Here is a 27,698-nt window from a genome sequence, read left to right as displayed (position 1 = left end):
AGCGCTCTGCGTGCGGACGTGTTATTATTATTTCGGAAATTGTGTAACAGTAAAAAAAAAAAAAAAAGTTAAAAAATGGTGCAGTGCAAAAATGTAAACTGTTTTTGTCATTGGCTAAGGAAGAAGTAATTAAGTGTAAAGGGACTTGTGAATCTGTATATCATAAGAAATGTGTGAGAAGTTTAAAGCAGTTTTTGCAATCAGAGATATGCGATGAGTGTCAGAAATGTAGCTCCAAAGTATACCTGCAGGCGCCTACCATTGATATAGATCCTGAGAAGATTACCGTCGAAAAACTGTTAATAGATATGAACAAGAAGCTGGAGATTATCTATAATCTAGAGAAAAAACTTGACGATCTCACGGATACTGTAGATTTTTATGCCGAACAATACCAGCAAATGCTGGAATTCAAAAAGACTGCAGAAAATAAAATAAAGGCTATAGAACAACGGAATGTATATCTTGAAAAGTGCAATGCGGCTCTAGAAGAAAGGGTAGTTAGCTTGGAGAAGAAAGAAAAAGAAAAAGCATAGAAATAGCGTGCCTGGAGAAAAATAAAGAAGACGAAAAACATACAAGACATAGTCAAGGACGTTGCCGCAAAGTTAAGTTTGAATCCAGAAGATATAGAAAGTTTGAGAGGATGAGCTCACCCAACTACACCCAAATCGGGGGTAGATCGACCTCGCCCGGTTGTGGTGAAGCTGCGGTCGAAACAGGCTCGCGACCAGTGGTTGCAAAAACGAAAATATCGCATCACGAATGGAGACTTATATGGCAACAACAATAACAACAGAATTTACATAAATGAAGACTTAACTAAGGCCACGAGATTGTTATTTTGGGAGACCAGAAACCAATTAAAACACCTATATAAGTACATATGGACACAAAAACTCCAACATACTTGTTAAGAAGAGCGAGAACGAAAAGATTATTCGTATTAAATCAGAAAACGACATAAAACAGCTATGCGACAATAACAAAAAATGTCCTTGAACATTTCTAGGAACTTGACGACAACGAAACACTCTGCGCACACTACGTGATTTCCAAAATTATAAAATTCGATACTTTAAACTTGGATACAACCGATATTGAATATAATAGATATGATGATATTATACTTGGTCTAAACAATTCTCAATAAATATATTAACATAATACACCTGAACATAAGATCTATGCGAAAACAATTTAACCAATTGCTTGTCTTATTAAGTCATTGTATAGTCAACAGAACAATAAGTGTCATAGTTCTTACAGAAGTGAACATAAAAAGTGAAGAAGTTTCATTGTATAAATTCCGGGATATATAGTATTTCCTAACACCAGGGAGGCAAGAAGAGGAGGTGGGATACTGGTGTATGTAAGAGAAGACTTGACTTTTACTACAGTAATGCCACAAATAGCACTAAAAGCAACAGAATTGACATATGGAAAACTTACAAATGGGAACAGAACTACACACATAATGGCTATATACCGACCACCAAACAAAAACAAGCTAATATTCATTGCGGAATTGGAAGCCATACTGAACAAATTCCATTTTCAGAAGAATTATTATTAATGGGAGATGTCAACATTAATATAAGTCAACATACAGACACGAGTCTAAATGCTTATAAAATCATGTTGTGTGAAAGCGGCCTGCAAAGTGCAATACCTACGACCGAGGCGACGCGCGAAGCGATCGTGGACGGCCGGCTGAATTCCTCGAATATTGACCATGTGTGCGTGCGCGCGGGCCGCGCCGGCCGCTCGATGCGCGCGCGCACTTGCTAACTTGTACCCTATCCGATCACTATATGGTTGGAATTAGCTTGGCAAAAATCGGTGAGGTATCCAATAATAATTTTAAAATACAAACAATTTTAAACGAAAAAATGGTTCGCGCTAGTTTAGAAGCAGTTGATTGGTCAGAATTATTGCAAATTAATTGTCCTAATTTAATGTATGAAAACTACACAAGATTTTTGATGAAACATTACAATACATGTAAAATAGAAATAATAAAAAAGGAAAAGAGAATTACGCAACCTTGGGTAGATAGTGAACTCAAAAAAAAAGTTAGAATATAGGGATTTGCTTTTCAGGCTTGGAAATCTTCACCGAATAACATGAATAATAGATTAATATATACAAGATACAGAAATAAAGTAAATAAATTAATAGACATCGCTAAAAATAGATACAGACAGCTTGAGATAAAGAATTGTAATAAGAATTCTAGAAAAATATGGTCTAATATAAATAAATGGATAGGTAACCCTAAAACTAGCTTAGATAGTGTTATTTTAAAATACTTAGGGCCAACAAATACTGTTTATAATATATGTAATAAGTTCTCTCAAACCTTCACTGGAGAAATATTAAAAATTAAGCATAATTGCAATAACAATTTTCTAGATAGGAGCTCATATGTGAAGCCAATTAATATGTCTTTTTATTTTAGAAAGGTAGATGCAAGCACTATAGAAAAATATATAAATAAACTAGATTTTAATAAAGCACCTGGAATAGATAGAATTAGAGTACAGGATATTAAACAAGTCAAAAAACAAATAAGCCCAGTATTAGCGAAATTTATAAACATGTGTGTAGATAAAGGAATGTACCCGGATATTTTAAAGAAATCTATCATACGTCCTATATATAAACAGGGGAGCCACATAGACTATGGCAACTATAGGCCAGTCGCGATATTATCTGTATTAAATAAAATAACAGAAAAAGTAATTGTTAATGAAATAAGTAGTTACTTAGAACAAAATAATATAATATCAGAAGCACAGCACGGGTTCCGGCGCGGACGCAGCACCGCCACCGCGCTCACGCAGTTCACAGACTACGTCAACAACAGTCTCAACGAGGGTAAGTTTGTTGCTGCTCTGTTTATTGATTATAAAAAGGCCTTCGACACTCTGGACCACGAGGTGCTGCTACGAGCAATGGATGAATGTGGCATCAGAGGCCCCGTCAGCAGGTGGTTCAAGTGTTATCTGGAGAATAGGACTATCCGCACCTCGATAGACGGAACCACAGGAGAAGAGGTAAGCGTGAGTCTCGGTGTGCCGACCGGCTCCGTGTACGGCCCCGTTGGCTATATTATGCATGTCAATAGTGTCACTAACGTAATAAAGCATTGTAAGATGTTCATGTACGCGGATGACATGTGTTTAATGTATTCGTCCAATAACACAAGAGATGCACAAATGCATATACAGGAAGATTTTGAAAATATCATTAAATGGGCACATGATAACGGCATAATAATTAATTTCGCTAAGACAAAGGTAATGTACATCAGTTCCCCGTATAGTCACTACAATAAACAAGGTAAGTTAAGTATACCTATCTACGGACATACTTACGAATGTCTGCACCACAACAAAATAGGATGCCAGTGCGTAGCTATAGACGTAGTAGATAAATTCCGGTACCTAGGTTTGACAGTGGATAGTGAACTTAACTGGAAACTTCACGTTAATGAGGTATGCAATAGACTGCAATCAATCCTAAGCAAATTCTTTCATTTGAGTAGCTTTGTGAATAGAAAAGTTTTATATGTAGTATACTATGCACTCGTCGACTCAATAATTAGTTATGGACTAAGTAGTTATGGCCTCACGTTCAAAACGCAATTAGATCGCATTAAACAGTTACAAATAAGAATAATTAAATATTTAGTTAGGAAAAAAGTTAAACTAAAGTGCAAACAAAACTACGACGAATTATTTAAAATATGTAAAATACTACCAGTGCATGCAAAAGTAGATTACCTTATAGCATTAGAACAATGTAAGCTAAATATGTACAAAAATCCAATAGCACATAATTATCGCACTAGGCGGGTTGAACAGGGTAAATATGTAATACCATCTGTAAGAAATTATTATGGTAAAAGAACGAGGAAATATATAACTCCTGTAATATTTAATAAACTAGACTTTATAAGAAATATGTCCAAAGAAGTAAGCAAAGTAACTATTAAGAAAAGACTAAAAGAAGTATTAATATTATAAATAAACATAGGAGTAAGAACAGATCTCATTACAATTGTTAACCAAATAGAAATTTCAATAAGAATTAGTTGTAATAAATAATGGTAGATATAAACAGGTTGATGTTCCTAGAATATAAATTTAATTTTTATATTGTAATAGTTGCAAGATAAAGTATATATAATGTGATTATTGTTTATATATAAGAATAATAAATGCAACTACACTCATTGTAAACTATAAAAACACAATAAAGAAAAATGTATAATAAAGAGCGCTATTATCGCCAACAAACTGCTTTGCAGTTTGGCGATTTTTTATGTAATTTCCTATTTTCTATTTTTTAATAAATAAATATAAAAAAAAAAGTAGTCACTAATTATTCTCGCTATTATTCGTACCCAGCACTCCTTAGCCCCTATACAAAATAGGTTCTAATCTTAGTCAGGCTTACCGCAAAAGGTATTTGTACACATTCACCGCTTTGTGAGTTGTGGTATTGGAATAACCCACAATACCAATATCTCAAATTGTATGACAAATATGTTTTATGTACTAGTTTTACCAAGTTTACTTTGGTATTAGCTTCAGTCAACATTAAAAATAGATAAAACATCGCTTTGTTTTCTTTGAAATTTAATAGCAATAGAAGACATCTATGTGTTCACTATCTTGCCAAACAGATCAAATAAATAATACATATTTTTGTTATTAACTTTCGTTAATGTACAAAGAAATCCCTTCGATGCTGCTGTTTGAACCCAAGTCAGGGACAGGTTTGACCCGAGTATAAAAATAAAGAAGCTGTAAGTACCTAATACTTTCTTAAATTATATTTTGAACCTATGCATACTCATTCTCCTTAGATTGTATTACGTACTTATCGTCTACAGTCTTCAACTGCAGTTCTCTATGTTTGCTGTACTCTCTATTCTATTAGGTAGTCGCAAGCATTGTTGGTAAGCAACAGCATTACTCAGTACTCACTCTTGATCTGCAAACTTCAATTGTGTATCAATTAAGTTCAATTAAAATGGTGTTTTATCTTCAGCACAGCCCGCGCTAATTTGGGGTTATCGAGCCGATACATTTCATAACTTAGATAAAACGGCGCCCAAAATATTAGCAACACAATATTTTAAAGTACATTGTAAACAATGCGTGACCTTACGATAAAGATGTTCTAGTTCAGTAATTACGCATATTTTTGTGAATAACAATTAGTAATTGGGAACTGTTTTGATTCGACTTTGTACCTATTATTTTATTATTATTAAACACATCTACTTGTTGTTAAAGCCGCCACCTAATCTAGTAAGATGTTGATATGAATATATGTTAGTGGTAGACATGTTGTTGGGCGATTTGTTTTACAAGATTAATTCATATACATATATATAGTACAAATATCCAATGAATTCAAAGTATACACATAGTTAAAAAAATGAGCGACATGCAACTAACTATTTGAAAACTAACGGCTGATATGTAGGAAAAAAACTGTTTTCATAAGGGAACTTATATTGGTGAATAATTTGACATTAAAATTGAAGTCCCTCAAAGTTTGACACCGTAATAATGCAGTAACATGCTATATAGAAAAAAATGTTGTGCACCCCTACGCATAGAGCTGTCGAAGTCTTCTTTTTGTTAACACCTTTTGTACGTATAATTTGACACCGGGAGCGAGTAAAAAAACTAGTAGACATTACTTTTTGACAGGGGATATTTAATGAAGTTGTAGCCGTATTTTTTTTTCTACTTTCGCCCGCCTTTTCTCACGATAATACCATTGTAGGAGCACGTCCGAAACGGCCTCAATCAATTATGTTAACTGTGATAATTTTGTTTTTCTTTACATTTTTTTTTCTCTGTGTGGACGTGAAGAGATTTTGTATGGTCGACAAACAAATTATACACCACTTACACGCTTATTATTGGTTCGCGTTGGAACGTTTTAATGGAATTATGACATATTTTTGGTGATAGCCAGGTTGTACTGTTAATTGGACACTCGGGAACGATTCGGTTTTAAACCGGACTTGATCCAGAGTTTATGACTGTACTTTATATTAAGATTTAATGGAGGTGATGAAACACTTACATGTTGTTGAGGCAGTTTGTATTTTATTATTATAAGTAGATACGTATACTATCAAATATCTCCGTATCTAATATCTGGCTACTAATCGCATAATCATGAAAATATGATCATATTGCTATACGTAGGTAAAAATGACCCATAAGTATTACCTATTTCATTATGACGCTAAGATTTAGCTATGAAGTGGGAATGTGCGAGAAAACTATAGGTACCATTTTACTGTTTTCATCCGAAACGGAATTTCCAAAAATCTGAATTAGCTCATGACGTTTATTTATTTACACACTCAAACTTCTGTAAAACCTCAGTGGATAAGTATAAGGCGGTTAGTCTCTCTAAAAGTTTGGCAGTGTCATCGCTTTCGGGCACATACAGATATACTGTTCAACAGGTGGGTAAACTTTACAACTCTTACCAAGCTTCTGTACAGTAAAACCTCACACTTTCAGCTCCAATCTCACAATAAATCCCTTAAATTCATGCCTTTGTCAGGCATCTGATATCAGTTAATTTATTAATATCACCTCTGAGAGCCACCTGACCAGCTTATAATAAACATAATAGTATTAGATCCTGTCAATTCTCCTCTCATTTAAAGCAATCCTATATTTTCCTTTTCCTCCACTTCACAGCGTCGCTTCGCTCCAGTAGAAAATCTTAAATTTTGTGAAAATCTTAAGTCTTGAATTCTATTTCATCCAGCATGTGGCGATCGGCTTCGATGGGCGCTCGGCTGTGCGCGGGGCTAGCGCTGGCCATGTCGCTGGCGCTCGGCGCCGGTCGCCGCGACTACAAGGACCCCGAGGGCCGCCACCACTCCGATCTCTCGCTGTGGATCGATGAGCGTCAAGTCAGGATGTTCAGTGGTGAGTACATCATTAAGACTTACATCTGTCTAACTTCTAAAGACCCATCATTAATTAGCTTCTCTAAGGCTTAGAAGCTTTAATGTTTGTGCTGTGGTAAAGAAGATTAGAAAGTATAATACATGCTTTTAATAGCCAAAAGCTTAGTGTAAAAGGAGTCTTTGGGAGTCTGGCTGAAATCTACTACCTAATCATCTGTCTAGATGAATACCAAGAAAATAATGGCATGTTAATAAATATAACAATACCATTTCCAGGCATATCCATGCAGGTGTTTGCCATAATCAACGGGCACGTGTCCCAGTACGTGTTGGACCCTAACTTCTCCAACAAGCTGCCGGTCATACCCTCGGAGGTCGGCCACGTCAACTTCACGTGGAAGTCCAAGAAGAGATACTACTACGACTTCGATATCCTCACGTCATCAGACCTCACGATACTGAAACCTCCAGTGTTGTCCATCAAAACTAGAGGACGGGTGCCTAAGACGTCTAAAGGTAATTTAAGATACATAAGATCTAAGAATTACGTCCTTTTTAAAGTATATGTTCCGCAATGAATGAATGTCTACTGATTCTGCAATTTTCACAATATGGGATGCTAAACCGTCGTGTTTTATTTGTTAAATCAATAACCTACGGGTTGACGCAAAAAATCTATCCAAGGAAAATCCAATAACATCTTGCTTTCGAAAATTCCCAGGAATTTCGCAAACCATTTCTCTGCCAGTCGCGTTCCGATTAGAATATGATAGTATTGTTTAAAATGAATACAGAATTTGCATCTTATGAACTTTTTAATAGAGGTCAAAATTAAAGAACCATTAAAAAAGTAACGAGTTTGTTTCACAGAATTCAGTATAATATTGCCATGTGTGGGCAACAACAGCGGCGTAGCCACATTTGAAATAGGGCTTGTGCTTAAAAATGGCCGCGGATTGCCGCTTAAAGGCACCCCATTAAGGTTACACCTAAAGAAGGAATGCGCACAGAGAGGTGTGTATTTAGAAAGGACAGGTATTGTATCGCCAACGCATTTTTAACACTTACATGTCTGTGTTTTTGTAGTTGTATCACATTTACTATCAAATCACTAACCGTTTTTTTACCTGGCAACATCACCTGATTACCATAAACGATTTTTATTCAAAAAGCACAACATCAAAGACACAGACGTAACGCTTTTAATATCTTAATTTAAAAATAACAGTTACCTTCTTCCACAAACACTGCAAACGTTCTAATGAGTCCCACAAAGCTTATTAATTTGATTTCTCATGCTTAGCGTTTGAAAAAGAAAGAGAAAAGTGTAGCGAACTTGAGTACCAGAACCGAAGCACTAAACATTGCATTTCATCTATTTCGAGCTCATATTGTTATGCTTACGCTACTAATAATACATTTATGGGTAGTTGGTATGAGCGAGCGCTTTACCAGTGCCTATTACCGTTTCACAGCATCATACGTCACAGTGTTTGTTCATGCGTTCGCTCCGAACAATACAGCGATTGACATTTTATTAGTGTTTTGTGTTCGATTTAACGACGAATTATTTGAAATTTATGCAAAAACAATCGATAATTTAGACAAAACATGCTTTATGTTTCTTTCCTTTGGTAATAATTTATCTGATTTATTAAATAATGTCATGTGTTACACGTTTCAATGACAACTTAACACTTTATAATAAAACCATAGTTTTCTGTTGTTTGGCAAAGCTAAATATTGTAGGTAACTGATTTATAAAGTGCTGAAGCGTGAGCTTTATATACAATCTACAATCCTGTTTTAAAAACTGCAGAAAAGGTACTAAACACTGCAGTGAAAAGATTTTTTGGCAACCTACGCAACTAATCGGGCTATCATTAGTTGGTCGCTGTGTTGTTCCACCCTCATTACTAATGGCCCTTGTCTGTGTATCTGTGGCAAGCCTGCGATGTACGCCAGGCCTTATTAACCGAATGCGTTATTTTCCGGGATTCCGCCGAGTGCGCTGGTTGGCTGATTACACGGTGCCTCTGCTCACAGCATTTGCGTTTTTTAGGTTTGTATCTCGCTTGCTCTCAACTAATATTTTATTTACACTACTTAATTATAAGCTTCTTCTTTTTTTAAGATTAAATTAATATTAATTAGTTTTATAGCCACAGCGCTGTTTGCTTGTATAACAGATATATTATTTGATATAGTATTTTGAACCTAACTTGAAAATATGTAGGTTTTTGAGCTATTAATTTAAACTAGACGAAAATAATCGTCTCTGCCTAGCCATAAACTGAGTTGAGGTCGGCTTTCTACCTTAACAGCTTCAGCTAAATACTTGGTAACAAAAATTACAACCCAAAGTTTTGCCACAAAAAATATCAAGAAAAGCATCTTAAAACTCAAATGGCGCTGCGGTCAACTTGTTTTTACACTACCAATTGCAATTTCTAAATTTTCCACATATTTCTATTTTTGAACTAGATTTTTTCGAAAGCTTCCCAACAAGTAATTTAAAACGACAGTGTTATATTACAACCCAGGCCCAGACCCGGAGTGCGACAAGAAGTGCGCGAACCACGGCTGGTGCAACAACGAGAAGATCTGCCAGTGCCCCGAGGGCTACATGGGCGCGGACTGCCGCACGGCGCTGTGCTACCCGCAGTGCATGAACGGGGGCAACTGCACTGCGCCCGGCCTCTGCTCCTGCCCGCCCGGCTACCAGGGACGGAACTGCGAAGGAGGTCACAGCTCTATCTGCCTAGCTTTATATCATACCTATACTATTACCTATAGGTATATTGAATGGGAAAGCCGTTATCCAAAACTACAATTGCCAACTGCGTGCTTTTCATAAGCTGCGGTTACTTCCATAGCTCGAATATAATAATATGAATAATCACTCTTGCCCGTTCCCTCGTCATGCATTCTGATAACGGCTTGTGAAATATAAAGAAGTTTGTCTTCCAAAGTTGGTGAAGTATCATAAACCCACTTAGCCTGGACGTAGAATTATTTTTGGGATGTCATGCGATAAGCAAGCCAAAAATTACAACTATAAATGAAAAATACAACATTTAAATTGAATAGTTTATTTAGTAACACTAAAATAGCGGTCTATAAAATCTATGAACATCTATGACAACTATTGGAAGTAATACTTTTTGTCACAATTATTCCCAACGTTAGGTTAGTAAATGCTACAGCACAACACATTAATATTCTATAACGCAATTCATAAAGTTTTTCGTTCTTTTAACGTTTTGTACTACATAGTAGGCAGTAATTGTGTGGCCAGCTGTACCTATCATTTACAATACCAGGAAGCGTAGGCTTACTGCCGACAGAATAGTTTAAATAGAATTGGTACTCCGAAAACTGACACTAGCGCTAATTCTTGCAGTGGCAGAAGTTGGAACTACGCCAATCTCAACGCCAAACGTTTATTTTTGTGCGTATTGTTTCACAATCATGGTTTCACCGAATCAAAAATAAAATAGAACGAAATCAGAGGTTTGCTGGTCTTCATGTACATATTAATTAACAAGCGAGGATGTCTTGACTACTTCCATGACGGCGAATCTTTCGGATTTTCGTCTTATACTTTTATCTTCGTACCTTGTTTTGGTATATCCCTAGCAAAGCTTGTATTACTGAGGTAGTAATTCACGTTGCCAGTCTTCTTAAGTAAATACTTTATACATTCGATCACAAGCTGCTTTGAGTAAGCATTTGTGTAGGCAATGGTTAAATTGATGCATAGTATTGGAATAAACTAGAAATATGGTTCATGACTATTTTTTATTCCATGTTACTTCGATTAATTATATTTATTTCTATTGCATATTTAAACAAAAAAAGAAAAACATGTTGGACTTGCAACACATACTTATATTTATGTAAAACGGATAACAAACAAAACACCAACATTAACCATTGCATACATTGAAATCAATCATCATAAATTTAGACCTTTTTGGAAATAGCGATGGCAGCTTTGCAACCAGTCTTGATAACCTCAGTCAAAGCCTTGTAGAAGGGAGCTTGTTCGGCGCCGTGGTCAATACCAGTGTCGTGGTGTTCCTGCTCCTCATTGCGGAACTTGGTGATGGTCTCCAGTATGTCTTTGTCGATGTTGGGGTCCTCCATGAGAGTTCGGAGCTGGTCGTTGTAGTGGTCCACTATGACGGTCTCGACTGCTACGGTGCAAGCCATTGCTGCTTCTTTGCCAAGTAGCGCGGTCCCTGGAATGTGAATGTTGGTAATGGATTAGGTGTTGTGAATCTTTTCCTTCATCCCAAGAATCAAAGTTAGATTTATTCAGATTTATCAGTTTTGTTTATAGTTAGATTTATAGTTAGCCTGTGTTTTTTTTTTGTCATAATAGCGTCCTCGAGGCATTTTTTTAGTTCTATCTTTATTTAGAAACATAAAGAAAAATAAATCTCCTTACCGGCGCCAAGTACGAAACCCGCCACATTCCATATCGGTGTGAGAGCAGTGGGTCGCACTCTGTACTCGTTGATGAGGTCCTCGAACTTGGCGCGGTGCTTTTTCTCTTGGTCCCACATGTGCTGGATGAGCGGGCCCTCAGGGGTGTTGCCCAGCACCGCCATCTGCCCCGCGTAGATGCGGTCGGCGCCCAGCTCGCCTGCATGGTCCACGCGGATTATCGTGTCCAGCTGGAAAAGGATTAGGTCAAGATTAGATAGTTTCATGTTTCCATTAGCTATCATTGTTATTTGGGTGTCAATGGCACTTTGTGAGTTGACTTACATGCGGATTCTTTTTCCAGTACGGTCGACTATTTTCCGACACTGTGCTGTGTGCGAAGCGCAACTGTTGTAGAAACGACTTACGGAACATCTTGTCTAATTCCTGTAACAAATAAACGCAAACTGATACATTATTTGATAACAATGGTTACGTCTGTAATTACAGGTATATGTGCGCAGAAATGTTTGAATGGTGGCAAATGCATACAGAAGGATACTTGCGACTGTCCTAAAGGATATTACGGGCTACGTTGTGAATTTTGTAAGTATATAGCGTGACGTCGAGACAAGATAGTTGAACAACAATATTCGACAAGAGGGATGAATGGATATGTAATTATATGATTCCAGCAAAGTGCGTGATCCCATGTTTGAACGGCGGGCGCTGCAAAGGCGTGAACAAGTGCCGCTGCCCGGCGGGGCTGGGCGGCAACCACTGCGAGGTGGGGCGGCGCCTGGGGGACTGCTCGTGTCGCGAGCGCGGGGACTGCGCCGCGCACGCCTGCCGCCACGGCCGCTGCCACGCCGGCGTCTGCGTCTGCGAGCCCGGCTGGCGCGGCCGCTGGTGCCACCGCTCCACCGGTACACACACATGACGCGGCTAGACTTACATACATAATATATGTGCCTACCACACAATCATGGATCAGACATGGACAGACTAAAATAAATTCTATGCCTTTTCTAAGCCTGAGAGGGCACTGAGAATCCAAAACCTTGACTCTACCTTAAAAATAAACCTGCTCCTTTTTGTATTTTCAGGATCATCAGAGGAGTCTGGTGAATACAAGAGGCCCCGATGATGAAACACAATACAAACATATTGACAAAATTACTTAATGATGTGATTTCTTTAATTTTACAAAAACTTTATAAATATTATGTAACATTGATAATTAGTCATTTAGATGATAAGTTCTACGCCATTTAGTTATATGTATTTAGTTTTATCATTATGAAATAATATAAAATAATTGACATGGAATATATTGTTTCATTATCCAATGCCATGGCCCGGCCCTGTAGAAACCTATGAGATTAAGCTATATCATTCGTTTTGTAAGTATATCAACCTTGAGCATCCAGTCTGGGCCAGCTACTGCTTTAAGTTGTTTGTCCATCAAGTTGGAATTGGACTACAAATGGCTTAAGTTGATCAATTGATTTAATCCGTCAAAGCAACCTTTCTTGCCTTCATATAAAATAGGTGTAGATTGTGTTTATTGTTCAAATAACTTATAAAATTGGAATATCCAAGACATATCAACACTATTTACATTCTTATATCATTAGAATAAGGAATTAACTAGGAAAATGTAGAATAAAGTAGTATTAGTCATAATATCAAGACGGATAACATTAGTTTTTTTTTTATAAATCATACTATTATAACTCTTTAGTAAAACTAAGAAAGAAAAAATGATTTTGTCTTAACTACTATGGATAAACTTTCTACCCTAAGAATGATCTGTTTTATTTTGTTTTAATAACAGCAGTATAGGAGCAGAAGTTAGGTTATAGAATCCTATATGTATTTATTTTATTACAACTAAACCTCATATAGATAACTATGTTGGCAGGTGCTTATATTTTATACATCAGATAATGATGTATGTAAGTTTATTTTTTGAATAAAATCAAATATTAATCTTGACAATAATAAAAATATGGTGAAATAAAAATAAATTCTAGCAATCTATTTTTACTTTTGCTAATAAGGTTTGATTGGAAACAGGTAAATTCATCGTATATCATGTTTTGCAAACAAAACCTATTTAAATATATATTTGACAAAATAGTTTTCACTTTACAGTTTTTAAATTTTGTTTGTGGCCTTGGAGTAAAAAGATAACCTAAAATAACAGAATAAAATGAATAATGAGATAGAAACGTTGGTGATTACCTTTTACGGCAAAATCTCTATAACACGTTACGCAATCTTCAAAATTATTTAATAACAATCACAGCACGCAACAAATTCACAATACCCAAACGAAAATTTGTTTACATTCACGAAACGTCACTTTCGTTACTGAAAAGCTCACTAGATGTCACTACCGTATGACGTGAATTGATCAATTTCGAAAATAAACTAGGGATTTTTCCTACACATCTAGCACCACAGGACGTCAGAAATAATATACAGCAAAAATTTACTGCGAAAATTGGTAAGTAACTATTGCAAAATAAGCCATTATTTACTTACAAAGCTTCGATTCCGGTCCCCCCTCAGGCAGAGGGGCGATTTCCCTTTCCATACGAAAACCACACCGCGCAGACTCGTACAAAATGGCGACCCCTTGGTATGAAGTTTATACGGTCCACATACCGCGCTTACCGATCGATACTAATGGAGGACTTGGATTTTTCGGGGTCTCTCGTGCACTCCGTAAATTTTGTGAATTCAGTGTCTTTCGCAGTGTAAATGTTTTAAAAAGTGTTGTTTTGAACGCGTTACATCACAGCAAGTTCGCCAGACGTCTAATTGGATTGCAAAATGTGCTTCAAATCACGCAGGTGCGTACGCAGCCGTAGTCTTTCGATTCTGTCTGGGCCTGCTCGAACGCGCGACTCCCCTTCATGATGGCCATTCATTTGGGCTTATCCTTTACGCCGCCGCAAAGAGCTTGCGTCATGTCATGCGTCTTCGAAACTGACCCGTCGCGGGCTACCATGCACCGTATAAACAAAACATCAAACAAAATGCGTCATCAGTGTATGCGATTTTACAATTATTCGCGCAATAAAGGAAGAAAATTGAAATTATCTTTCAAAATGTGTAGTTATAAAATCAACTGTTTCATGAAAAGATGAATGAATGCATTTGTATTATGTTCTAGATTAATAATTCAAAGTTCTTATTGGAATTTTGTCTAGTTGGATAGTTGATGTGGGAAGCTCGAGTATTGATTTTTCATAGCTAGCTGCCGACACAATAGAATAGTCCAACATTCGTACAGAGCTGTGATATCTAAGTACATTGGGAGTCGCCAATCGATGATACCACCAGTGTATTGTTTAGTTAGGAAGTATTAAATCCAAGGAATACAATGTTTAACAGACTTAAGCAGAAAAAATCACTTAATTTAATAATTCAAGGCAGGTTTGGCTTAGTGATAGTGAATAAATTATTACGAATTCGAAAATCGATATTCAAATAAGCTTTTCTATGAATAATGCTTTACTACTATAAATGTAGAAGATGTAATTTGAATCATCATTAAAAATTTGGTGGTTCAAAAGGTCAGAGGTCAGTGGGAAATTGGGGCAGATGTTTGGTTTTCTGATCACTAGTACAAATAACTAGGGATGTGTGAGTGTCATTGAACTTTATTGATTTGTTACAAAATGTTTTAGCATCAGTTATGTGATACATTATTATTTAACTCTCATGTTGTGGATGGTATAATATTGTATTTGTGATGATTTAAACTTAAGTTAGGTAAATTATTACAAGATTATAATGAAGAAAAGCAGAGATTAAAAAGTGATCTTGCAAACAATAAGTTGATCCTATCAACCAAGTAGATAAAATTTACTTCAAAATTTGGAAAACATTTCATTTAGGTGCATATTCATACATTGTATAATTTAAGAAACACCTGTATTCTATTTTTAACAGAGTTAATTTTTAATAGCTGTTATTATTTATGATAAAAGTTTTATTGCATATTGTCTGTAAGAATATACCCAACAAGGTAGCAGGCTTTACATAATACAAGTTTCGAAGTTTCAATAAAACCTAAAGTTCATCAACCACATAACTATTGGTTATAAATAGTAAATTTGAATTTAAACATTTGTTATCAGGTATTAATTTGATTGATTTTCTTTAGACAATTAAAATAACAGATATTGCTTACAGATAAAACAATATCCTTATTTAATATCTTTGTATTGAATTATGTCTTTCTTCTTTAATAGCACTTCTAAAATTTTCGAAACCTGTTTATTTAATAATACCATATGAGGACAAACATGATATTTTCTCTATTATACATCTGAAAGTAAAACAAAATGTTATAGTTTAACTTTTTATTCTCAGGTCATAAAATTAACCTTGTAAGGGGAAGTAAGGCAGTGTGAGGGCGGTACGCCGCGACCCGTGCTGGACAACCCAATGGTCCTGGAGCTGAGCGGGCAGGAGGACGCCGACACAGACTACTGCATCATGAACTCGGCCGTCAGTACTGAATCCATGGATATGGCGGAGGAGGTGAGCTATTTAAAATTAACGAAAATGATGACAGGACACCTTTCTTTGGACTGTGGGCTCAATTGAATCGTTTCTTGCCATTTTTCTGTCTCAAAGGGCAACTTCTACGTCACCAATCTAAACCACTTAGTCGCGTAATTAATTCCTTCGTCCAATTATCTTACGCAACGGACGAGGTAAGGGAAAAACATGAAAGTGTATTATTACACTTTTGCAACACTCAAATCGGATTCGAATATGGCTTCAGTTGCGTCTACTTCGAATGTTTTGAAAGATAAACATCATAAGTAACTTTTAAATTGATGGCGGAAAAATATTTAAAACTAAAACATTACAGGGTTATTGCCAAACTTGGTACTTTGTAAAGCTATTTCCTCACTCGAAAAGAGGGTGACACTATAATTGGCGAAAGTAAATCGTGTTTATCAAAAGAAAAACTTGAATGCCGGTTTCAGGACGTAACATATTTTCCTAGATTTTCAAGATCTCGCGGTGCCACGCCCTCTGTAAACACTAGGCGACTGAGAGTAACTTAAGGCGTCTATGTGGATATGGTATACATTAAATAAAGAGCAATGAATTTAATTTGGTACTTACATATTTATGACGAATATTGAAAATTATAGAAAACAGAAACACTGTCGTAAATGATTACGATTTATCTATACTGACATACTTAATCGGAAGGCAATTTTTATTTCTTTAAACGGATTTGTTACTCAAACGTTGAACTGATTTTCAAACATAGTTGGAGGTTTGATATTATGTACATACCTCATTTTGAAAAAAAGAATTACAATCCCTCGTCTAACATGGAAATCCCATAAAAACTAAATGTGGTTTGCAATATCTCGTCGATATGTTTATACAATACGTCTATTTGTTTGCAGGACATGTCGCAGGTAGACGGGTGTGGGCTTAGCGGCGCCTCGGACGAAGACGACGAGTGCGCGTCCTCGCCCGCTGGCTCCAACTACGACGACAGCGCGGACATCATCAAAAATGCCATGAGCGATGAAGTAACCAAACAGTTGGCAGCTGCTGGTAAGATACATTAATAATTACAATTTATTACCCACCAATAGATCGCTTAATAGCCGACACAACGATCCAAACTTAACTAAACCTGGTTGGCAAATTTATAATTATTTATACGATAAATGTTTACTCACGCGTATTTATTGATATAATATCCCGACTAGTTTCGGGCCCAAACCGGTTCGTGAGTCAAAAAAATCACTTAGCGGTTTATTCATTATAGATACCATAAGACGCAAGTAAAACATACATTTATAATGTTATTGTGAGCTAACTGTGCCTCAATTTTACCCACACAGATATGTGTGTTCAATATGTTGTTTATTTGTGAAAGGTTTTAAAATATCCAAGTATTCTAAAAATTAAAATGTTAGAATTAACTCATTTTGCTATTTGCAGGTCCAGTAGGAATGGCAGCTGCCGCCGCCATAGCGTCATCAAAGAAACGCAAGCGGCCACACTCATTCGAGACAAACCCGTCCGTAAGGAAGCGACATCAAAATAGACTGCTAAGGAAACTCAGAGTAAGTTTTAATTTATGTTTTACTTCCATTAAGAACAAAGCATTTCTGTCTCTTAAGTTGAGTTAGATCAAAAAGAATCATGAGTCGTAGTTTACATTATCATCATCGGCCTAGCCTTTTCCCAACTATTTTGGGGCCGGCTACCGTAGTTTACATTATATTAACAGTAATTTTTCAAGCAGCATTACTTATCACCGTTTATGAAATGCATTATTTATTTAGCAACCTCTTAAGACTTTTGTTGATGTCGACATGACCTAACTGAATGACATTACATAATTTTGTAACTTGTTACACAGCAAACCATCGAGGAGTTCGCGACCCGCGTGGGGCAGCAGGCGGTGGTGCTGGTGGCGACGCCGGGCAAGCCCAACACGTCGTACCGCGTGTTCGGCGCCAAGCCGCTGGAGGACGTCGTGCGCAACCTGCGCTGCATGATCATGGAGGAGCTCGAGAACGCGCTCGCGCAGCAGGTAAGCCGGTTTCCACAGACCTCACTCTACTATACATACATATGCACTAGGAGTACTTAAGGCAAAGTTAAGAGGCTACCAATTCACTGATGTAAAGACTATAATCCAACCTAAGATTTTATTAGCCTAATAGGAGATGAAGGCAATAACTTAAGACAAGCCTTAAATATAATGAGAATTGAAAAGAATGTTCCATATAAGATGAAATTACCTGTCTATATTAAATACAGTATCAAGTACCTAAAATATACTGAAATGTGATATTTGGGCTTCTAAATAGTATAATACCTAAAGGCCGAACGCTGAGACGAATGTAATGACGTCATAAAATCGATTCACAGCCCCCAAGCACAAATATCAACATGTTAGCATACTTACAGTTTGAAGTTTATTTATTCATTGCAGTGTTTCTTTTATAAAATTGATATCCATAAACTTTAAATTTTGTCATATAAAAATGCAGAAAAGTCATTGATCTCAGTTGATATTAACAAATTAGAATAAACATTAGGCAGGGGCATTTCCGTGCCCCCAGATAACTAGGTGCCTTTGGACTTAAATTCAAGTATAGGATGTTGGGATTCATTGATGAAAATGACTTTTCGTGCATAGTCTATAGCAGGAGTGGTCAACCACCCCTGCTATAGACCACCCCTGGTCTAGTGTGAAAATCTCTAATGTTCTCTAATGTCCCTAATGTTTTTTTGTTCATAATCTCATTATTTTTATTCCTCAATGATATGAAGCCAGGCAACAAAGCCAGTTATTAGTAAGAAATCAGATCTTACCAATACCTGATTTTACAGAAATAGCACAATATGTCATCTGAATGAAAGTTACACGTATTATTGTGATAAATTCAATAGTACACGTAACGTGCGAGCAGCATTGCGATACAATAATGTTGTGTATTGTGTCGCAATGTATCGCGGGCTGCTGCGCCCATGCCCACGTGTTGTGTTGTGCGGGTAACTGGTGGAACTATATAACGAGCGTCAGTTCGGGCTGGGCGGGGGCCCGCAGGCGCCGGCGCCGCCGCAGGAGGACCCGTCGCTGTTCGAGCTGCCGCCGCTCATCATCGACGGCATCCCCACGCCCGTCGAGAAGATGACGCAGGCGCAGCTGCGCGCCTTCATACCGCTCATGCTCAAGTACTCCATGGGTGAGGACACAATAACATACATTCCTCCTATTGACTTTCAAAACAACTAGCTCTAATTCGAATTGTGAACGCGCAGATGTACATATTTTGAGATATTTACGGAATTATACTAAACAATAATCTGAATCCTATATTATACAGTCCGTGGAAAACCGGGTTGGGGCCGCGAGTCCACACGTCCGCCGTGGTGGCCCAAGGATCTGCCGTGGGCCAACGTCCGCATGGACGCCCGCACCGAGGACGAGAAACAGAAGGTAACGGATACTATTCATATACTAATACCCTTACTTATGAATTTAATTTAACCAAACTTGTGAGAAGTGACCCAATTGTTAACATAAATTATATTTATGGTAAAAAATTCACAATTTATTTTGGTCTTCCCCAATTTAAATGACGAAATATTTATATCTGCCATCCTGCTTAAAAATATGCAGAGACACGAAACAATGAAAAACCAGAAAATCTTCAATCATTAACACATGGCAATATTTGCATTAAGTCCAAGTTGTTATATCGTATCTCCCAACTTACAGATGTCGTGGACGCACGCGTTGCGTCAGATCGTGATCAACTGCTACAAGTACCACGGCCGGGAGGACCTGCTGCCCGCCTTCACCGACGACGACGATAAGGGACCGGTCACACAAACCGTGAGTCACACTTCTAATTCTATACTTTTTTATCATGCATCTAAACCTAATAAAACTGTTTTACATTTGTCCTCCATGTTAACTACAGCAATTTACGATTACATAGTAAATACAAACGTACATAGTATTTAAAAATAATGCATCTTTATCTGTTTTAGTGTAATTTACCTTACACAGTAACCGTCATCCTACGAAGATGTTATGTTTAAATAGCAACATTTGTCTTATAAATAACTTTATAGTCCCCAAATAGCTATCATATCTTATCGGTTTTGTAGCATTACGAGTTACAATAGATTGATTGCCTAATTTATACCGCTAATACAATGAATTGGATTTAAAATATATGCTACGTAACTAACACTGTCATGAAGATTATCCTGTTTGAAAATATTGACATTACGCCGGTGACAATACCTCCTTAAGTTGGAGATAGACTTAGAGCGCCATATAAATACATTGTTTATGAACTCGTAGCTAGACGGATAATGCTGCTACTTAATATTGAGATATAATATGCATATTTTATTTCCTTAACGATTAAATATTTCAACCAATGGCATATACTGATAATAGGCTTCGCGTGATTTAGTCAAGTACTAATACTTTTTTATTAATCTTATGTATGATTGAGTTAAAAGCGATCGTCTGGCGCTGACTCTGGTTGCTATTCCAATATTTTATTAAATGAAAAAATATAATTACACGACAGTATTCGTGTCTCGTAACAATAACTTACACCTACCTTTCGTGACGATAATCCTATTATTAGACTGTGACGTCACTATTTCGGCTACCGACTGAAGGTTTAACGTCAGGGCGGGCGTGGCTTTATACTTAAGTCTGTAGACAGTTTTATAGCAGACACTATTGAGGAACAAATCGATGAGACTAAGTCGGGAGCCGCCTTTATAGACTCGTATTTATTTAGTTCCTACGTCTGACCTAGTCTGAGAAAAGCTGACATGATTATCTTCAGTGCTTTGCTGTGTAGGTGCGTAGGAGATAAAATACTTTTATAGAAGTTTATTCAAAGTTGAATGACGCCACTCTCATAATAATTCTTCTATAGTCATCTCGTTTGTTAATCGTTTTATTTTATACCGTTACATTTTATTTAGAAACTCAAATCTTAAACTTAATAATAACATAGAGGACAGATTTTTATCATAAATAAATCATATATGGCCATGTTTTGAAACTTACTAAATCATATTTGTTGTTATTAACGCTGTCTCACTTGGAATGCTGCCTGGATATGGTAAAATATTTAATTAACCTTCAACACTAAACCACGACATCCTTATTTGGGAATTCATCACATTCATACAACCACATTCTACGTATATTTGGGGCACATCGTCAACCATTGCTCGTTGGTTACGCGACACGGCTCGTAGATATCGTGTTTGCCAAACGCGAGCTCAAACTCTTCGTCCGGGTCGTCGTCAAGTGCCGGCCGCAGCTCACAGCAGCAGCAGTCCGCTGTGCTCACATCACAACAAGTCTGCATCGACCAGATGACACTCGCCGATGTTGATGTACGGAATGCTTACTTGTAACTTGATCATCTGACCCCCAGTTTCAGAAAGCTTGATCAATACTAAATTCCAGTCATGATCACTTAATTCTATTATTATATAGAATTCTATTCAGGGTAAATTGATTAAACTTTTGACAACTGGGGGGCAGTGTTTTGCTTTGATGTTGTAACGTGATTTGAGTTAGAAGGTTTGTTTGTAATTTTTGCATGCTGAAAAGTCGCCATGATCCTATGACGAGTTTTCGTTGTAGGAGAAACTCCGTCGGCACTATCGAATGTAACAAAAACCTAAGTAGTAAATTAAGTACGATTGACCAAACTTATAAAACGTTTGGTAATCCTAAAGCATTATTTGTGGATATTTTATTTTTTTGTTATAAATTAAGTGTAGTTTGTGTTTTAATGCCTGCTTAATAAAAAGTAGTATATAGTAATATTACAGTTATGAAAGTGATTTTGTTTTAGATTTGAGCTAAATTAAAGCATGAACAATATTGAAAACATATAATTAATATCGCCGTATCCCCTTTAGATGTCGCAGTACGCGCCGGCGGTGCTGCAGACCATCACGAACCCGGACGGCACGGTGTCGCTCATCCAGGTGGACCCCAGCAACCCCATCATCACACTGCCCGACGGAACTACTGCGCAAGTCGTACGTATACTATACCACACATATAAAACGTTAAAAGTAAAAAAAAAAACTTCACTTTTTACAAAATAAGATGTGTAGTTTATAATGATCAAATGCTTTCACTTTGTATTTGGTCTGATGCAGTTCAAAAGCGTAAAATATCGACGGACGGACTCGTAAAATATTATAGAGTTCATAACATTTTGAAAAAGAAGATTAAAAAAAAAACCGAGTTATGTAATGCGGTTTGTTTGAGTAATAGGTACAGTGGCAGTAAGGGATTACATCCTTTACATTGTTGTGTTGTCAGATTCACAGCAGCGAGGGTGGCGGCAGCGTAGTGCAGGCGCTGGATAGCGAGGGCGGCGCCGTGGCCGTGGATCTTAACGCTGTGGCCGAGGCCACGCTCAACCACGACGGACAGATCATACTCACCGGTGAAGATGGACACGGTATGCAAGCTTTTTATTATAATATCCGTATTATTGTTTACCTGCAGAGGTATTTGTTTAAATTATGTTTCGTGTATATCATTCTCAAATAAATCGAGTTTTCCTGCGTGAATATTACTAATAATCGTTCATAAGTATGTGTGTGGGTGTGCTGGCAGGCTACCCGGTGTCGGTGTCGGGCGTGATCACGGTGCCGGTGTCGGCGTCGGTGTACCAGAGCATGGTCGCGCAGATGCAGGCGCAGGACCAGGCCGTGTGCGTGGCGCCGCTCGTGCAGGTGCGCCGCCCCGCTCCCCGCCAGCCCGCCCGCCCCGCTGCCCGCCCCGCGCCCCGCCTCAGCCTGTCCTCTGCATGACCGCCGGACGCGTGTGCGCTTACACTGCACACCTAGCCAATTGCTCAGCAGCCGGCTAACATTTATCGCGCCATCCAACATCGTTACACTATTTAACGTTGATGGATACAACAACTTGAAAGAGCAGTCATTCAAAAAAATATCACCTATTAGCCTTGCCATCATAATGTATGGCAATTAACAGTATAAGTGGCAGCCATATGCCATAAACTACCGACTGTGTCAAACGCAGTCCAAAATTACCTTATAAATTGGCAGTGTAAGCGCCACACATGTAGTTCTAGTGAACTTGCTGTGATTTTAGAATTGTTTGCGTGATTATTTTACAAGCTTTTGCTAGTTACCACGTCCTGCGTGTCGTGTAGTTTGCGACTCTAACAATGATTTTAATTCCTTAGTTCCTGGTACATAAAAACAAATGTTTTTCATAATTAAAAATGTTCAGTCATAATATTAATAATGACAGGGATAGTAAATATTTTTATCCTAGAGAAGTCAGATTCTAGTCTTCATATATTTTATTAATTAATACAACAGTATTCAAAGAAACTATACCAGTTGTGTTTATGACAATAACTTAATTACATTGGTCAACTGCCAAATATAATATTTAAAGAATTAATATTTTTATGTAGATGAAATTATAAATTCGTCCAGTATTCAAAATACTATAATATATACTGCCAAAATACATTATTTACACGAAAGAGTATAGGTACTATTTAAGTATAAGATATGATTAATTTATTTTTATTAGAGCTTAATTAATGTCATAATAATTAGGTATTCAAGCTTAGTTTGTTTTGTAACAATTGCAAGCAAGTGCCATTGAGGTTGGTTTATAAAATATTACCTCATTGTGATATATTTTAAAATAGAAGATGAGCATGTATGCGTTATCTTTAATCTTTATCGTTATAACGTTATTTATTACTAAAGAAACATATAATGTTTATTCATTTTATATATATATAAAAAAAAAGATTTTCTCTGTTATTGAATGACTGGTTTTTTGTGGACCAACATATAAAATAGATTTGGTTATAATATGTTTCTAGAGGAAAAAGCTAAACTATCTGATTCATGACTATGAATAATTTGGGTGTACACAGTATTAAAAAAACGCCCAGTTATAAATAAAAATGTGCAGTAAGATAAGAATTAGTCAATTTAAATATTTTAACAAATTCAAAGTATTTGTGAGATTTGATCTTGCTATAAAATTATTAAATATTATTATTTAGATTAAATTACGTTAAGTTAAAATACAGACACATTAGTCTTGACGAGAGTTTTACTTTTGTTACCAAAGCGTAATGTTTAGTGAGCTAGTTACTGCCAAAATGCATGCAATTGATGTTGTACTTGTGAATTTATTTCGTTGCCTATTCAGACCAAAGATAATTTTCGCATTTATGCAAATTAATCTTTTAAATTAAATTTTGTAGTGGAAGGCTACAAATTTTTTGGAAGTAATTTTAACAGATTATTGTTTTATCGGTTATTGATTAAAGAAGTCGTTAATAGGTTCCGAGCCTGACTAAAATATGAGTTTGACATAATAATATATTGTATATATGAAACTTATCCGCCGTCTGAACACCGTAGTATTAAACATTCATAAAGTAAGACCGCACACAGTGCTTGCTACTTTTGTCCCATTTTATTTTGTTGCAACGTCCTGCTAGTATTATGTATTGTAAATACACGAGATTTGTTTTATTTACTGTTGTATGTGAAGCCAAGGTTTTATATATGTTTCGATTCATAAGTAAAAAACAGTTGGCTATCGGAACTTGTGACCCCAAACAAATATATCCTCTGATTTTATAATGTAGAGAAGAGCTATGTGTTTTCAGATTTCCAGTGCAGGTGAGTTTGGTTTGGTACACGCTAGATTTGTTACTAAGCCATTTTAAATAGACCCATAAACGTATCTACTTTTTGAAATGAAACACAAGGCTCATCTCGGCGTTATTACAATGTTCTCTATGTGTTGTGTTTGCCGCATTTTTATTTTAAAATAATTAAGACATAAATTGTTTTTGTTATGCATGAGTTGAATTTTATAGACAAACATAATTTAATTGATTTGATTGCTTAGTGGGAAGATTTGTAAATATGATTACTCTGAAGTCAAAATGGGTTCCTACTAAACAGTTGCATCTAATTCCTATTTATGCCATACATCTGCCATAATTATTTTATTAGTGCCAAAGATTACTAAATATATTCAGTACAATACTTTTTTAAATTACGCAAAAGTTTTAGCACATAACTTTTGTTATTTCGTTATGTTTTTTACCTTAGAATATGTATTAAGAAGACATAATAATATACTATTTTCAAGTTGTATGAGTGCCTCTTCTTTAATTAATCATGTTTTTAGCACAGAATAACGAATTCAGTTTAATATCATGGAATATATAAGTTCTAGTTAGATTATAATTATGTACCGAATAAAAAAACGATTATAACTTGTAACAAATTTCTTTTGCTGCTGTAAGAGCATTCAATTCTAAATAGTATGAATACATATTCTGAGGTACTGCTTCAAAGTATTTATTGTACATTTGATTTTATTGCATTTTAGTTACCCGTTACATGTAGCGTTGTTGTGTTTTATTGAGTTGTAATTTAAAACGACGCCATAATGATATGTTGAAAGTTGGTCGAGTTTTAAGTTACAGTCCATTTGAGTGTTTTATCTTTTGTTCGTGTGCGAGTGCCGCCAGTAATAAATACGTGGATGTATTGTGTTGTTTTATTTGCACGAGTTTAGCTTGATCACTGTGTGTTGCATGTAAGTTATATTTGAGTTTATTTGCCGCTTAATGTTTTCTAGTTTTTTTTTAATAATGCCACCAGCTAGTAGAATGTATTCCACTACATGTTTATAGTTAAAATCAAATTCATTTTATTACTTACTTAGACGTTATTCGTAGCTATTTATTCTGTTGCCATTTTTTTGTAGGTACATGCGTATAGTATTCAATCATAAGTAGGCTAAAACTGATTCACATGTTACTTGGACAACAAGTACGTGTTTTTGAAAGAAGCCGTTCTTTATTTATTTGTGTAGTAGCAACGTGACAATCCTACTAGGACCTATAGACGCAATGTTATGTATGAGAAAAGTATTTCAATCAGGTTGAACAGAATGGCGAGACGCTGGAGGCGATATCGATGGGCGGCGGCGTGGCGCAGGTCATGCTGCAGGGCGGTGGCGAGGCCCAGGTGTTGCAGGTGCTCAGCCTCAAGGACGCCTCCGTACTCACTAAAGCCATGGTCAGTCGGCAGCCGAACGTTACATACCTAAAACAATTATTACCGACATGTTTCCATACACTAATCAAGCAGTGCGCATACCAAACCTGATATGATAACGATATCGATACTTTATCTATCCGCCCTAATTCTCAATGTATGTTTGTCCTGCAGGTAAAGGCAGAGCGTGACGCTGTAGCGGCGGACTCCTAGCTCAGGGTAATGCTGACGTCGCCGCAGTCGCGCGCGCACTCGCCCATGTGACACCGGCCGGGGCCCGCCAGCTCTCGCTCCGCTACAACGTCGTTTAAACATTGATAGTTTACCGCACCTTAACTGTCGACTCGACTACACGCCAACGCAATACTTGAGCCGAAACCCTCAACTGTTATTATTATTCTAATGAAATAAGGGATTCCATTCCTAACTAACCAAACACTTAAATCGTAGCCGCAGTGATAGCAGTTCCGGCGTGTGACACGACACGCGTACGAGTCTCTCGAATTGGACAATCAAATGCAGCTATAAGAACACCATTTTAACGAAAAGCAATTGATGTCCAATGGTTACAGAGTGACTTTAAATTGTAGACATAAATTTACCATTATAAATAGGCTAAATTTTGCCATTAAATGGGAATAAAAATTAATTTAATTATTTCAATGTAACTTATTAATTTATTGATATGAAAAATAAGACTAATTTATTGTAGATGCAAATCTATGTTAGGCGGAAACAGATTTGTGCAATAAAATACCAGTCGCGTTTATTTTGTATAGACAATTCCTTGTGCGACACCTACTATTTAACGCGAGTACAAGGGGTTTCATATAAATATACGTAACGTAGTATATCATAATACATTCCTGTAATTTTATTTGATGCGAGTTTGTTGTGTACATTTGTTGTTTATGTTTAATTTATATCATATTATGTTTGTTACACCAACCATTTAATTTATTCTAGTCTAATACCAAGTCAACGGAAACCTATTCTAGTCCGAGTGAAATATAGTTAAGAACTTTACCAAAACTTTTCTATAATGTAAGTTTTGTAAAATATATGTAATTTTAATAGTCCACTGTAAGATAATTCGTTGAAACATAATTAATACAATTCCTGCGCAGGGTTACTACATAGGTCATGACTAGCAATTATCGGTGTTTAAAATCTCAATAAACATAGACTTGTTTCAATTTTGTGATGTCTGTACGGAAATTGGGCGTAGGCAGTTTCCTAGTGATTTTTGTCCAACTATTGGGTTTGTTTTTCAACGAGCCTATATTTTTAGGCTTTCCATGTAATTCACGTAAACTTTAAGATTTATAGTCGGGACTAATGCATAAGGTAGAACTCATAGGAAAGTACAAAAGTGGAAACTATTAGAATGTGCGGAATAAAATTAATTTGTTTGTAGAAAAGACATGAACGAATAGTAATATATTAATTTATTTAGATTTGTTTGATTTTGTCCATATTTTATTTTTGTTTATTTTACCAAAGAAAAGTTTATGTTTTTTCCTCTATGATAGCATGATAAAGCACAATTTTGTTGTTAAGTACAATTTGTGATTGTAAATATTGGTATGACTGTGTGAATATGGCAATCATTAAAGTATTTACGTACATAGTTTCGTTTGTATCC

The 27,698-nt window shown here is 36.4% G+C and overlaps 3 protein-coding genes across 12 annotated transcripts; 2 read left to right on the top strand and 1 right to left on the bottom strand.

The window, feature by feature from the left end:
- Nucleotides 1–6,317: 6,317 nt before the first annotated feature.
- On the top strand, nt 6,318–12,721 carry LOC113502155 (protein shifted). Of its 2 annotated transcripts, none has more exons than XM_026883564.1 (7): nt 6,318–6,980; nt 7,238–7,477; nt 7,832–7,996; nt 9,505–9,705; nt 11,903–11,998; nt 12,088–12,318; nt 12,499–12,721. In XM_026883564.1, the coding sequence occupies exons 1-7, from the start codon at nt 6,818–6,820 to the stop codon at nt 12,537–12,539; spliced, it is 1,137 nt and encodes a 378-aa protein (XP_026739365.1). In that variant the 5' UTR covers nt 6,318–6,817; the 3' UTR covers nt 12,540–12,721. The 2 variants fall into 2 exon arrangements, with proteins under 2 accessions (XP_026739365.1, XP_026739366.1); XM_026883565.1 differs by having other exon boundaries at nt 6,319–6,980; nt 7,832–7,975.
- On the bottom strand, nt 10,838–14,235 carry LOC113502156 (5-demethoxyubiquinone hydroxylase, mitochondrial). 2 transcript variants are annotated; one of them, XM_026883566.1, is made up of 4 exons: nt 13,943–14,235; nt 11,738–11,839; nt 11,415–11,643; nt 10,838–11,205 (listed from the first exon to the last, which is right to left on the bottom strand). In XM_026883566.1, the coding sequence occupies exons 2-4, from the start codon at nt 11,825–11,827 to the stop codon at nt 10,928–10,930; spliced, it is 597 nt and encodes a 198-aa protein (XP_026739367.1). In that variant the 5' UTR covers nt 11,828–11,839; nt 13,943–14,235; the 3' UTR covers nt 10,838–10,927. The 2 variants fall into 2 exon arrangements, with proteins under 2 accessions (XP_026739367.1, XP_026739368.1); XM_026883567.1 differs by lacking the exon at nt 13,943–14,235 and adding an exon at nt 13,640–13,731.
- Nucleotides 13,809–27,684, top strand: LOC113502153 (DNA-binding protein Ewg). 8 transcript variants are annotated; one of them, XM_026883563.1, is made up of 13 exons: nt 14,166–14,253; nt 15,782–15,952; nt 16,843–16,996; nt 17,390–17,514; nt 17,814–17,987; nt 18,987–19,149; nt 19,291–19,403; nt 19,686–19,802; nt 21,878–22,000; nt 22,290–22,431; nt 22,590–22,708; nt 25,937–26,074; nt 26,228–27,684. In XM_026883563.1, the coding sequence occupies exons 2-13, from the start codon at nt 15,857–15,859 to the stop codon at nt 26,264–26,266; spliced, it is 1,503 nt and encodes a 500-aa protein (XP_026739364.1). In that variant the 5' UTR covers nt 14,166–14,253; nt 15,782–15,856; the 3' UTR covers nt 26,267–27,684. The 8 variants fall into 8 exon arrangements, with proteins under 8 accessions (XP_026739358.1, XP_026739364.1, XP_026739363.1 ...); XM_026883562.1 differs by having other exon boundaries at nt 18,963–19,149; XM_026883561.1 differs by having other exon boundaries at nt 18,963–19,149; nt 25,925–26,074.
- The last annotated feature ends 14 nt before the right edge of the window (nt 27,685–27,698 follow it).

Source organism: Trichoplusia ni, chromosome 16 (genome assembly GCF_003590095.1).
Source record: "Trichoplusia ni isolate ovarian cell line Hi5 chromosome 16, tn1, whole genome shotgun sequence".
In the NCBI taxonomy this organism is placed as follows: Eukaryota; Metazoa; Arthropoda; class Insecta; order Lepidoptera; family Noctuidae; genus Trichoplusia; species Trichoplusia ni.
Note: the sequence above shows the minus strand (reverse complement) of the source record. Positions and strands in the feature narration are given on the sequence as shown.